The 13,592-nt window shown below is 32.3% G+C and overlaps 1 protein-coding gene across 2 annotated transcripts; it reads left to right on the top strand.

Moving 5' to 3' along the window:
• The first annotated feature begins 6,539 nt into the window (after window positions 1–6,539).
• LOC105804066 (AP2-like ethylene-responsive transcription factor ANT) lies at window positions 6,540–11,290 on the top strand. Of its 2 annotated transcripts, XM_052624481.1 has the most exons (10): window positions 6,540–7,558; window positions 7,677–8,352; window positions 8,539–8,621; window positions 8,748–8,756; window positions 8,853–8,941; window positions 9,067–9,140; window positions 9,239–9,289; window positions 9,396–9,472; window positions 9,727–10,398; window positions 11,063–11,290. In XM_052624481.1, the coding sequence occupies exons 1-9, from the start codon at window positions 7,234–7,236 to the stop codon at window positions 10,383–10,385; spliced, it is 2,043 nt and encodes a 680-aa protein (XP_052480441.1). In that variant the 5' UTR covers window positions 6,540–7,233; the 3' UTR covers window positions 10,386–10,398; window positions 11,063–11,290. The 2 variants fall into 2 exon arrangements, with proteins under 2 accessions (XP_052480441.1, XP_012492017.1); XM_012636563.2 differs by lacking the exon at window positions 11,063–11,290 and having other exon boundaries at window positions 9,727–10,559.
• The last annotated feature ends 2,302 nt before the right edge of the window (window positions 11,291–13,592 follow it).

The raw sequence follows: 13,592 nt of genomic DNA, 5'->3' as shown, positions 1-13,592 counted from the left end.
TCGAGAGTGAGTGCTCATAATTTGTTTTCACATCGACGACATTGCCCTGATTTGGTGAAATGTAAGTTTGAGTTCATCTAAAAATTCAAGGATCCCCAAAATGATAAGGGGCTTGGATAATATATATGAAAGGGCAAGATTAATATTGGTCGAGAGATCATATAGAGTGGGTCTAGCTTTGGGGATAGTGAGCTAAGCTAAGCATATTTGGGAAAATTATCTTGGATGGTAGTTTTGAGCCTCTCGTTAGGCAAGCCGATCACAAACAATTTTATCCAATGAAAGAGTATTTGGTTGAATAGAAACGATGCGTACCATCAAGTTGTCGATGAGCGCATCAGCAAGATCGTTCTTGAGTATCCTAGCCTACTCACTTGGACTTGGAGCCACCAATGCAATAGTTCGTCCATTTTGCCTCTTTGACCTATTATCCTAGTGGGTCTTTGTACCACGACGACCAAAGATTTAGTCATGGCGGTATCTTTTTATGACTATTTTTTTACTTAAGTGATGAAAGTAAACTATAATATTAAATGATTTTATTAAAATAATAAATTATATTAATCCTATTAATAATTTATTATATCTTTTTAAATATAAACATGTATGTTTAAAAATATTGAAAAAAATTAATATTAGGAATCAATATTTTAGATATTTTAAAATTAAATATAAAAAGCATGTTATTTGTAAGGGCTTTTATATATATATAAATTGACTTACAATTTTAAAAGATAAATTAATTTTAGAGAAAAAGGCTTATTTTTAATTGACCAATAAATATGATGTTTTAGAAAGTAAATGATGTAAAATTATTGACAGAATTAATGATCATAAACGAAAACAAGAATCATTGTACATATCTCTTCTATATAAATTGACCTTTAAAAATAAGTAACTATAATTAGGTTAAAATGGTACACAAAATTGAGGTATAGAAAAGGTAAGGGGGAAAAAGGAGTTTGAAGGACGGTTGCAAATTAATGCAGCAATTAAAGAGAAAATGAAAGCATGCAAATGGCCAAAGAAGTCTTTAAACTTAAAAAAGGATATTTACACCCAAAATTAGCTCATAAAATATTCTCCCACTGTTAGGGTTAACTCAGATCTGAGACAATCGGATATACAAAGTGTTAATCCCACAAAAAGCATGTTCTTTTAAGGGCCCCATCATCTCAGGAATCTCCCCTTTTGCCTTTCATCACACCATTAAATTAAACCAAATATTAGCATTTTCTTCTTCTTCTTTTTCTTTCATGTTCAAATCAATCACGACTCATTTCCTTAAAGTGGCTATTTACATTTGTAAAAATACTTACTTCATTAACTGGAAATTGTGATTAAAATGATACTTGGAACTATGATCACAGCTTTAATTACGAAGAAAAAAAAGGTGTGAAAATAATAAAAAAAATATCGAGATTGTTTATATAGTTCGACCTTAGTCTATATTTGCTAGACCTTACTCAAAGTAATGATCCATTATCTTTCTCATAGTACAACCAATGATTAAGTCCTAACACTGGTCTAACACTCACCAATTTAGCAACTTCATTGTTATACAAAGACCATATCACTCTCCCACTAAACTTTGCAGCTCAAGAGGCTCTCCTTATTGCTTATAGAAATTGTTATACTATACGTCGATAATGGTAGTAGGAATGATCGCAAAGCAATAAGAAAGAAAATAAGAACACACAAATTTGATGTGGAAAGTCCTTATCGAGAAAAATCACGAGCAGAAGAAGAGAAATTTACTAATGTTGAAAAAACAACAATATGAGAAGTTTTTGACTAAACGTTTTAAGGGTTAAACAATCTTGTTATAATCAATATCTAATAGAAGAAGTATAGTTCTATACAAATTCAACTTGTGCAACATGGCCCTCGATCCTTCGTCCCCACAAATCCCCCTATTTTGCCTCTTTATTTTATTTCTTTAATAAGTTACTTAGATTCGGATTACACAACTCTAACAAAAATAATGTACACATACACATTCCTAACTTGAAGATTTGTGTTCTATCAAATTCTCAAAGTCTCAATTTCTTTTTAACGTAGACAAAACTTAGGTTTATATACTACGTAAGTTTAAACTAAACTTTTGTTTACATAATAATTACAATCTAATCACTACTCTATAAAATAAGGCTAAAAATCAGTACAAGATACTACTTCCATAAGAGTTTCAATTTAATCCAATGCCTTCAAAGATAAAAAGTGATTTTACGTGTTTCACAAATAACCTATTTACTGCAAGGATGTGTTCAGCTTCAACTCAAGTGATATTCATGTTATGAGCTTTACTCATCTAAATATCTTCGAAATAAATAGCTCAATAATATCGATTCAACCAAAAATATCACATTGCCTCCAAATGTGTCAACAATATTTATGTATGTCATTATTTTTCATTAATTCTCTAAAAATTATAGATAAACAAATGAAATGAAAGAACAAGTATTGAATAATTTAAAATTTAAGATAATATTATTAAGAGGAGTTGGTCACAAATGTGAAGAAATTAATGTTGATAGACAATAAAGATATATTAATGATAAAAAAGAAAATTGAAAGGACTGGTCTTGCTATACATTCACAATAGAGCTTCCTCCATGTTTTATCACAGTGACCCACTCACTTTTTGTCATGTAAGAGAGGTGTTGAGTGTTGACTACATCCAACGACTTAAATAAATAAAAAGGATCTTCTACTCTATCTGCTGCCACGTCAATAATTCTGAAAGTTTTTATTCTGTTAGCCCGACATGGACTTTCGACATTGATTAGTCACTACAACTTATTTCTTTTTATTTATACAAATGATTTTAATAAATTTAAAATTTATTTTTAATTAATTATACTATTAATTATTTACGTTAATCATCTAATTATGAAAAATTATAAAACGATCGTTCAACTATTTTTTTCTTATCATCAACTATTAAATTACAAAGGAAAAATATAATTTGGCAGCTTTTAAAATTAACATAATAGTAATTTTGACTCTCAAACAGTTATGCTTTGTGTCAATTTAGTTTTTGTTCTGATCATATTTTCTTTTTTTGACACAATGCCTAGAAGTACCCATAGCCCCTCCCCAACCCTTAAATAGGAAGATAATGTGCTTTAGCACACTTGAACCCACATCTCTCTGCATTGACAGCAATGCTCATGCCAATCGAGCTACATTGAGGGTTAATTTTAAAAGAATAAGAAAAGATGAAAATTATTATCTTAGATTTTTTGTATTTCCAATTTTTTTTCATATTTTCAATCAAATTTTATTAATAATTCTTTTTAGCTTTTTAGGTGAAAAAGGTCAAAAAAGAAGAAAGAAAGTAGAACTACAAAATAGATCAAATTATACAATATGTAAATATTAAGGGTTAAATTTTTTAGTATCAAGACTAAATTGACACAATGTATAAATGTTGAGTGTTAAAATTGGTAATATGCTAATTTCAAACTGAAATTTACTAATGTTGAAAAAACAACAATATGAGAAGTTTTTGACTAAACGTTTTAAGGGTTAAACAATCTTGTTATAATCAATATCTAATAGAAGAAGTATAGTTCTATACAAATTCAACTTGTGCAACATGGCCCTCGATCCTTCGTCCCCACAAATCCCCCTATTTTGCCTCTTTATTTTATTTCTTTAATAAGTTACGAGATTCGGATTACACAACTCTAACAAAAATAATGTACACATACACATTCCTAACTTGAACAGATTTGTGTTCTATCAAATTCTCAAAGTCTCAATTTCTTTTTAACGTAGACAAAACTTAGGTTTATATACTACGTAAGTTTAAACTAAACTTTTGTTTACATAATAATTACAATCTAATCACTACTCTATAAAATAAGGCTAAAATCAGTACAAGATACTACTTCCATAAGAGTTTCAATTTAATCCAATGCCTTCAAAGATAAAAAGTGATTTTACGTGTTTCACAAATAACCTATTTACTGCAAGGATGTGTTCAGCTTCAACTCAAGTGATATTCATGTTATGAGCTTTACTCATCTAAATATCTTGAAATAAATAGCTCAATAATATCGATTCAACCAAAAATATCACATTGCCTCCAAATGTGTCAACAATATTTATGTATGTCATTATTTTCATTAATTCTCTAAAATTATAGATAAACAAATGAAATGAAAGAACAAGTATTGAATAATTTAAAATTTAAGATAATATTATTAAGAGGAGTTGGTCACAAATGTGAAGAAATTAATGTTGATAGACAATAAAGATATATTAATGATAAAAAAAGAAAATTGAAAGGACTGGTCTTGCTATACATTCACAATAGAGCTTCCCTCCATGTTTTATCACAGTGACCCACTCACTTTTTGTCATGTAAGAGAGGTGTTGAGTGTTGACTACATCCAACGACTTAAATAAATAAAAAGGATCTTCTACTCTATCTGCTGCCACGTCAATAATTCTGAAAGTTTTTATTCTGTTAGCCCGACATGGACTTTCGACATTGATTAGTCACTACAACTTATTTCTTTTTATTTATACAAATGATTTTAATAAATTTAAAATTTATTTTAATTAATTATACTATTAATTATTTACGTTAATCATCTAATTATGAAAAATTATAAAGCGATCGTTCAACTATTTTTTCTTATCATCAACTATTAAATTACAAAGGAAAAATATAATTTGGCGACTTTTAAAATTAACATAATAGTAATTTTGACTCTCAAACAGTTATGCTTTGTGTCAATTTAGTTTTTGTTCGATCATATTTTCTTTTTTGACACAATGCCTAAGTACCCATAGCCCTCCCCAACCCTTAAATAGGAAGATAATGTGCTTTAGCACACTTGAACCCACATCTCTCTGCATTGACAGCAATGCTCATGCCAATCGAGCTACATTGAGGGTTAATTTTAAAAGAATAAGAAAAGATGAAAATTATTATCTTAGATTTTTGTATTTCCAATTTTTTCATATTTTCAATCAAATTTTATTAATAATTCTTTTTAGCTTTTTAGGTGAAAAGGTCAAAAAGAAGAAAGAAAGTAGAACTACAAAATAGATCAAATTATACAATATGTAAATATTAAGGGTTAAATTTTTTAGTATCAAGACTAAATTGACACAATGTATAAATGTTGAGTGTTAAAATTGGTAATATGCTAATTTCAAAACTGCTACGTCATCTTCTCATTAGTCATCAAACGACTAGTAATAAGAAAAGATAAAATCGAATAATTAAGCGATTATTTATAATTTTCATAATTGATGTTTAAAAAAAAGTTATTACTACAAGTGTAGTTTAGCATTTGAAGCATTTTCTTTTTAAGTAATTTCAGTTTTTTCCTCTCCTATTGATTATCATGATGACGATGATGATGGTTGTTTAAACTTAAGGATTGTACACCCAAAAGGTACATGCATTAATTCGTTGAGTTAAAGTTTTGATATGGGCACATAAGGTTGATATTTAAGACTACCCAAAAGAGAAAAGAAAAGAAAAAGCAGGCCAAGACAAGGTGGGGTTGATTTTCTAACCCTTCTTTAAGGCTTGTCATTTTGTATTATGCTTGATTTGATTTCTTTTAGCAAGTGTTTTCTCTTTTTCAATTTTAAAGCAAGCCATTTTTGTAATTTATAATATATTTGTTAAAGTTTAACTGAGTTTTTACTGAAATATTTAAAGTTCATTATAATACAGATCATTATTGATTTTAAATAAATATATATATATATATATAAATAATACAACGTACTTTGTATATATAAACTAATTATAAAAATCCGTTATTTTTAACATTAAAACAAAATCACTTTCAAAGTCTATCACAGCCTCAATAGTGGATGAGTATTTGGCAGATCCGCTGGTAATATTAAAGCAACATGAAATCGATGTGTTAAAATTTTTATAAATTATTTTAAATACAACCAAAATAAAAAACAAAGGATTTATGGGACATTGGTTATTTCACTTCAACTCTATGATTTATGTATGGCAACTCATTTAATAAGCTATTTTTCTTGTAGACATCTCTTGTAAAGTGATCTAAAAGGCTAGTCCTTCAGGAGACACCATATTACTTTCCCATTATGAAGGTTTTAAATAAAAATACTACTATTGTACTTAGAGCTTAAATTTATGTCATGTCACCGATAAGGTTAAATTGGAATTTTAATATTTGTAAAAAGAGTTTCTGCCCTAAAATTATGGTCATTTTTGTATTAAAAAGACAAGAGATGCTCACTTATTTAGTTTTTCAAGTTAAGTGGTACATGAAATCAGTGTATTTAATGTGTGGATGGATACATCCTTTTCGCTTTTAAAAATATTGGAGTAATAAAAAATAAATAATTTTGATCATAAATCCTATAAGGAAGCTTGAAAGACCAAAAACATACATACCCTAAACCGTCTTTGCTTAAAGGGGGAAATAACATTTAATGTTATGCAAGTGGAAGATTCTAACCTTTTAAGACTAATGCTTAATCGCGGCAAGTATTTAAGTAGATATTAAAACGACATGAAAGAAAAGAGACGGTGTTGATATTTTGAATGGAGAACAGGAAACTGTGGTATATCCACATGGAAAAATAAGGATCCATTGGCTCGTGAGTAGCGCTACGACTGCTACAATAAGCATCTTGTCTTTGGTGCAGCAGCTTCTGGTTGGGGCTAGTCTTTTCCCAATCTTTCTAAATGAATCTTTGAATTTTCAATGTGTGTTGGGGAGGGGTCTTTAAAAAGAAAAAGGGTAAGTGGAAGCAAGAAGGAGCGTAGGGTAAAGCAAAAGAAGAGGTCTTTCTCATACACAGATCCCTATGGATTGCAGGAAGGATGCCCAGCATAGCTTGCTGGAACTCATTCTTTTTGTTTAGTTTAAAGGAACTTACTAGCTTTGTTTCTCTTTAGAAATCCTTTTTCAGTGAGAAAGAGAGAAAGAGAGAGAGTCATGCATAGAAATAGAATTGATTCAGTTGCAGGAGCTTTGGATTTGTTTTAGATAAGTTGCTAGATTTGATCCATCACTTCTGCAGCTAAAAGCCAAAAATCCCTGTTGTTTGTGTGTGTCTGTTTTTTCTTCTTCTTTTTTTCTTTTGCAAAAATGGAGTGAAGCATTGAGATGTTTGGTTTATGATTAGTATTTGTTTCCCAATGATTGAGTTGCCCCGCGCCAAGATAAACTTGCCTAGAATCTTTACTAGGTTTGAAAGAAGCATCATAGTTAAAAGATGAAGTCCATGAGCAATGATGATAACAACAACAACAACAATAACAGTAGTAACTGGTTAGGTTTTTCACTATCTTCTCACATGAAAATGGAGGTTAGCAATCAAGGCCCTAATAGTAATCACAAAACACAGTCAGCTGCTTCTGGTGTTACAACAGCAGTTCCATCAAGCTTTTTCCCATCTCCACCATCTCATCTTAATTATGGACTTTATTTTGGAGTTGAAGGAGAAAATGGGGGCCTGTATTCTCACTTTCCTGTGATGCCACTAAAGTCTGATGGGTCTCTTTGTTTAATGGAAGCTCTTGGCAGGTCCCAGTCACAAGGTTAGGCTCAAACTTCTACTTGTATATTCTTTTCTTTTGGAGTTTGTTTTATGCTTTGGGGGAAATAGTAGTTTATATTTTTTTCTGGACTTTTCTGTCTTTGACTTTTGGTGTGAAGCAATGGTTCCTACTTCAACTCCTAAACTGGAGGATTTCTTTGGGGGTGCAACCATGGGGACCCATCACTATGAAAGCAGTGACAGAGAAACTATGGCTCTTAGCTTAGACAGCATGTATTACCATCAAAATCCCAATCAAGATCACAACTCTCAGAACTGCCTAGACCACCTGCAACACTCCTCGAGGCAGCAGCACCACCAACACCAACTTCAGGTCCAACAATACCAATACTACTCAGGATACAGAAACCAAGAAATGTTGCTAGCAGAAGAAGCTGATCAAGAAACCCATGTTACTGATTGCAATCTTCAGCTCCCAACAATGGCAGATGATGGAAGCGCTGCTATGAAGCACTGGGCTTCAAGAAACTACTCCACTGAGCATTCTGCGATGAATCAGAAGATGATAGGGTGCATGGGTGATAATGGAGCTGACTCTGGCTCTATTGGTGCCATGGCATATGGAGATTTACAGTCTTTGAGCTTGTCCATGAGCCCTGGCTCACAATCAAGCAGTGTTGCTGGTTCACAGCAAATCTCACCTTCTGCAACTGACTATGCAGCAATGGAAACCAAGAAAAGAGGGTCTGAGAAAGTAGATCAGAAGCAAATTGCCCACAGGAAATCCATCGATACTTTCGGGCAAAGAACCTCTCAATATAGAGGCGTTACAAGGTTAAAAGTTTTTTCCTGCATCTTTAATATCTTCTTATTCAACATTCTTCTGTCTTCTATGCTTTCCTACAAAACCCTTTTTCTTTCTTTACATATTAAAGTTTCTATTTGGCTCTTTCTTGTAATCTATTCCTTTAATCCTGTTTTTATTAGTTCTTTAAAGCATTTCCCTTTTATGTTACTTAGACATAGATGGACGGGAAGATATGAAGCTCATCTATGGGACAATAGTTGCAAGAAGGAAGGGCAAAGCAGGAAAGGAAGACAAGGTTAGAGTGGAACAATAATATACCCTCTAATTTTGGTATTCTTTGTTCTTGACCGGACTCATTTTTGTTCTCTCTTTTTCATGCATGACTTGGGGATTCCGATTCTAATCAAATGATTATTTTCAGTTTATTTGGGTAAGCCCTTCTGGCATTATTAATCATTAATTATTATCTTATATTTATTCTTGTAATGTGTTGAATAACAAATCATTTCCAAAATCTTTGTTTTAGGGGGTTATGATATGGAAGAGAAAGCTGCAAGAGCTTATGATTTAGCTGCACTCAAGTATTGGGGACCCTCCACTCACATCAACTTCCCAGTAATTAGCTAATTTTCTAGTTACTTTTTTTTTCTTCTTCTTCTTCTTTTTCAAATCGTAGGGTTTCCAGGGAATGTGAACTCTTTTTTGGTACTGAAATGTAATTTTGATACTTTGTTTGGTAGTTGGAAAATTACCAAAAAGAACTTGAGGAAATGAAGAACATGACCAGACAGGAGTATGTTGCTCATTTGAGAAGGTAGTCGATCTTTGTCCCCTTCTTCTTTCACTGCAGTGCATGGATCACCATGATCTATGATATTTTTTTTAATGATTATAAAATTATACAATATGCAGGAAAAGCAGTGGATTCTCAAGGGGAGCTTCAATGTACAGAGGAGTGACAAGGTCTTCTTATGTACTTCAGTTATAGAAGCTGTTGAGCTTCAGCTCCACATCATTTCAGCTCCTTTTATCTTATTATTATTTTTTTCTGTTCTGAAATTTTAAGCAGACATCATCAGCATGGAAGATGGCAAGCTCGGATAGGCAGAGTTGCTGGGAACAAGGACCTTTATCTTGGAACATTTAGTGAGTTTATTTCGGCTATTTTCATTTAATCATATCATTGAATTTTAGAGTGTGTTTTTATTGACTTTAGAAACGCCTATTCGCTGGCTCTTTCGGCTCTTTTCCTAAAACAAAAAGCAAAAGCAAAGTGAAAAGAATAAGGCTGTTTTGTCCACAATCATGCACGAGAAGAAAGCAGATTATAATTCTAGATTGTCTTCTTTTGTACTATACGTAACAAGGTTAATTCAAGCTTTTTTTTCCCTCCATTTCAGGCACTCAGGAAGAAGCAGCTGAGGCTTATGACATAGCGGCTATCAAATTCCGTGGTGCGAATGCCGTGACAAATTTCGACATAACGAGGTACGATGTGGAACGAATCATGGCAAGCAGCACCCTCCTTGCAGGAGACCTGGCACGGCGAAACAAAGACATAGGACCTGCAAATGAGGCTATCAACCACAATCTTTTAGCTCATAACAGCTACGGTGAAACCAACATTTCACCAAAGAACAATGGGTCTCAACCAGACTGGAAAATCGTCCTTCACCAGTCCCCTGAACAGCAGATGGAGATGAAACAGGCAAATATGATTGAGAACTATAAGAGACAGGATTTCTCATTGGCCCCAGACAATCTGGTTGGGATGGACACAATCAACTCAGGCCAGAGGGAAGTGGATGATTCGAACAAAATGGGGACTCACTTTTCCAATGCTTCTTCACTGTTGACTAGTTTGAGCAGCTCAACACAAGGTAGCAGCGGCAGCCTAGATAGAAATAGCCTACCATTGCCGTTTGCCATGCCTGCTCCACCGACCAAGTTGTTCACTAGTTCAACAAACTCTCTGAATTCTTGGATTCCTTCAGCTCAGCTAAGGCCTGCACTCACTGTACCAACTGTGCCAGTATTTACTGCCTGGACAGATGCTTAGATTAGACGTTTTGGTATAGTAGCCTTTTTTTTTTTTGCATGAAAAAAAAATCAGGAAAAAAAGGCTGTTTGTTCTTTTGTGAGTTTTTTTCCCTTGGTGAAAGCAATTAAGAACTTAATGGAGGTTTATGTGATAACTGCTGTGAAAAAAGAACAAAGTTTTAAACTTAAATCATATCCTCTTTAACCTTTCTTAGGATCTTGAAATGAAAATTGATTGAGGGAAATACTTTAAAGACAATATGATTGAAGTCTATGAGATGATTTTTGCAATATTGGGGGGTGAACTGATGACCCTATAGTCATAATTAGATTCACCTTTTACTGGTTTTCTTTAAGTACAAAAACAGCTCAGTATTTGTCCCAATAATGCAAAGCTGGTCTTCAGCTTTGGGGCCTTTGACCATAATATCTCTCAGCTCAAAACACCCATAAGTTCTCCATATCCATAACACCATCATTGCCAGTACCCTTTTATTTTTTTAAATCTCAGCTTTCTCCAAAGGCAAAAGAAGAAAAAGAAGGGTCCCAAGGGAAATGGATTCCCCGCCCTTGTATGATTCAAGGGCACATAATTATTTCAAATTTTATCTGTTATTTTGTTGGAAAGTGAATGAACTAACCTTTTTTAATGGTCTTCCTTTAGAATCCCACTAACTGTAAGGCCTAATGATGCAGGGGAAGAAGGGAGGGAGTTTTTTAAAAGACATTCCATGTCCAGTTGTGGGTTTCCCGTGACCAGTCTAAGGTTAGGTTGAATCAATCATGGTTTTTTTTTTTTTTGGTTTGCAACTCGTGGGATATGATTTCTTCCCTTCATGCACATGTGCATATCAAAGCACTTCCATGCAAAGACAATAATGATATATTTCTAATAAAAAAACAATAGAAGGTTTCAATTTCATACCACCAGAGTTAATGGTTCAGCTCAAAGTTATCAAAGTGCAGTAGCTTAAGAAGTTTGCATTTGTTAAAATCTACTGACAAGTAGTAGCAGCATTAAACGAAACAGTGGCTAAAACCCGGAAAGGACAGTGACCATTAATTTTTGGTGCTGACCAACAGTGCAAAAAAGCATTGAAGATGATTGAACAGTGCTTTTGTGCTAACAATGAGCCTCGTAATTCAATTTCATGAATGATTGCAAGAGCTTACATTCTGGGTTTTCTCTGTGTTTAGGATAATAAAATGCTTTTTACACAATCATAAGAGCCAGAGATGTGTGTTAACTAAGCAACTTGGCGCCTTCAAACATGGAGCTTAAGAGACTAAGAATAGTATAACTTTTTTCCTTTTTTACAACTCAGCAGGAGTAAATCAGAAACATGAATATGTATGACCAATAAAACAAACATTGGGGTTCAAATAGCATAAATAACTTGATTGACATCGGAAATCCATTGTTTTCATTGATAAACTGCATACGACAGGCATATCTTTTGATAATGAAGAGCTTGATTGGAGAAGATTGATTTTGATTCTAAGTAGCTTTGTCGGAAGTATAGGATTACAGTGAAAACAGTGTTTTCCCTGTTTTGGATTTTAATGCTTTAATTAATGAAAATAATAAAACATAGATTGGATGTGAGTGGCCTATCTCTCAGCCTCTTCCATGAAAGAGAGCACATGGATATCTCTTTTTTTCCACAATTATATTTTATATTATTTTAATTTCTTAACTCTAAATTCGGAGAAAATAGTCAGAATTATACAATCTGTGTAAAATGTTTCATCTTTCATTCTTAAAAGGATTTATAATGGTAAAATAAAATACTTTTTGTAAATAAAAATCAACTTTATAAGATGTCAAACCATTAATGAATAACTTGTTCATCTTTCTTACAAAAGAAATTTCCACCGAATATTCAAAGCTGGAAACAAACAAATTTATTGACAACAATTTTATTTTTATTTTTTTGGTTTGGACAATAAAATCCTTTTGGGATAAGTGGTGGTAGCAAAATTGCAGAAGAATAATGACACATCACTTTATTCATCATCAAATGTAGGGGTGGGTGGACTTGAAATTTTTGCTTTCAACCTCAAATTCGTCTGGAAATTATGCTGCATATCGACAAAAATCTTTTGACTAAACTTCTCCCTTGTTTCTTTACAAAATACAAATTCAATTCATTTAAATTATATAATCATCCTGCACTATATAGAAGAATACGAGTTTGAGTGTACTTTAGAACATATGATTTTTTTTTTGCAAATTTTATCTACTTTTATGTAGGAGTAATATAATTTTTTACCTTTGAAGTCTACTTTAGTACTTGTACTTATTTTTGTTCACTTTGGTGCCTAAACTCGACAACTAGATTCATTTTGATCCCTTAACTTAGATTCCGTTAAGATTTCATAATATGACTAATGTTCTTAGAATAGGACTGGATTCGTCGATCAGGCTGGTTAGACTGAGAACCCATTGGTATCCTGGTTTGAAGGAAAGGATTGAATCAGAAGCTACTCAAAACCAGTAAAAATCGAAAACCAAGACAAAAACCAATAGTTGAATAAGTTGTACCTATTAAATATTATGTAATCATTCTTGGTCTAACAATTGAACCAATCAAACCGATTGAATCGAAAACCAGTGATCTGATTGGTTCAACCACTAGCCCGATTATTAGAACACTTTATTTGACACTCTAAGATTGTACCACATTACCACCTAAAAATTTATACATTTTTTTAATTTTCAATTGATGATGTGGCACAATCTCAAAGTGTTATGTCATCAAACTTTTATATTTTTTTAGTTTTAGGACCAAAATGAATCTAGTTACCAAGTTCAAGTACTAAAGTAGATAAAGAAAGTATAAGTACCAAAATAGACCTAATTACCAAATTTAAGGACCAAAAATTATATTATCCCTTTTACATATAATCATTTCTTTGTTTATATATTTTTTTTTGGTTTCTCAAAAAGATATTTTAACTGGAGCGAGCTCAGTGACTCCAGTTGATTAATTTTTTGCGTTTTGCAGGTCCATCAAAATGGTAGATAGTGATGAAAAGTTTTAAAACTACTCAATACCTAAAACAGGGATTGAATTCTCGACCATTAATTAAAGTAGAAAAAACCTTTATCATTTTATATATAACCTCGTGATTTGTTTATAAAACTCTAGAAATGTTACCATTGTTTAATAATCTCAATTTTTTAAGAAAATAAAAATAAAATTAGAATTTACATACGACCATA

This window comes from Gossypium raimondii, chromosome 11 (genome assembly GCF_025698545.1).
Source record: "Gossypium raimondii isolate GPD5lz chromosome 11, ASM2569854v1, whole genome shotgun sequence".
NCBI lineage: Eukaryota > Viridiplantae > Streptophyta > Magnoliopsida > Malvales > Malvaceae > Gossypium > Gossypium raimondii.
The sequence above is the reverse complement of the archived record's forward strand: the minus strand, read 5'-3'. Positions and strand labels throughout refer to the sequence as shown.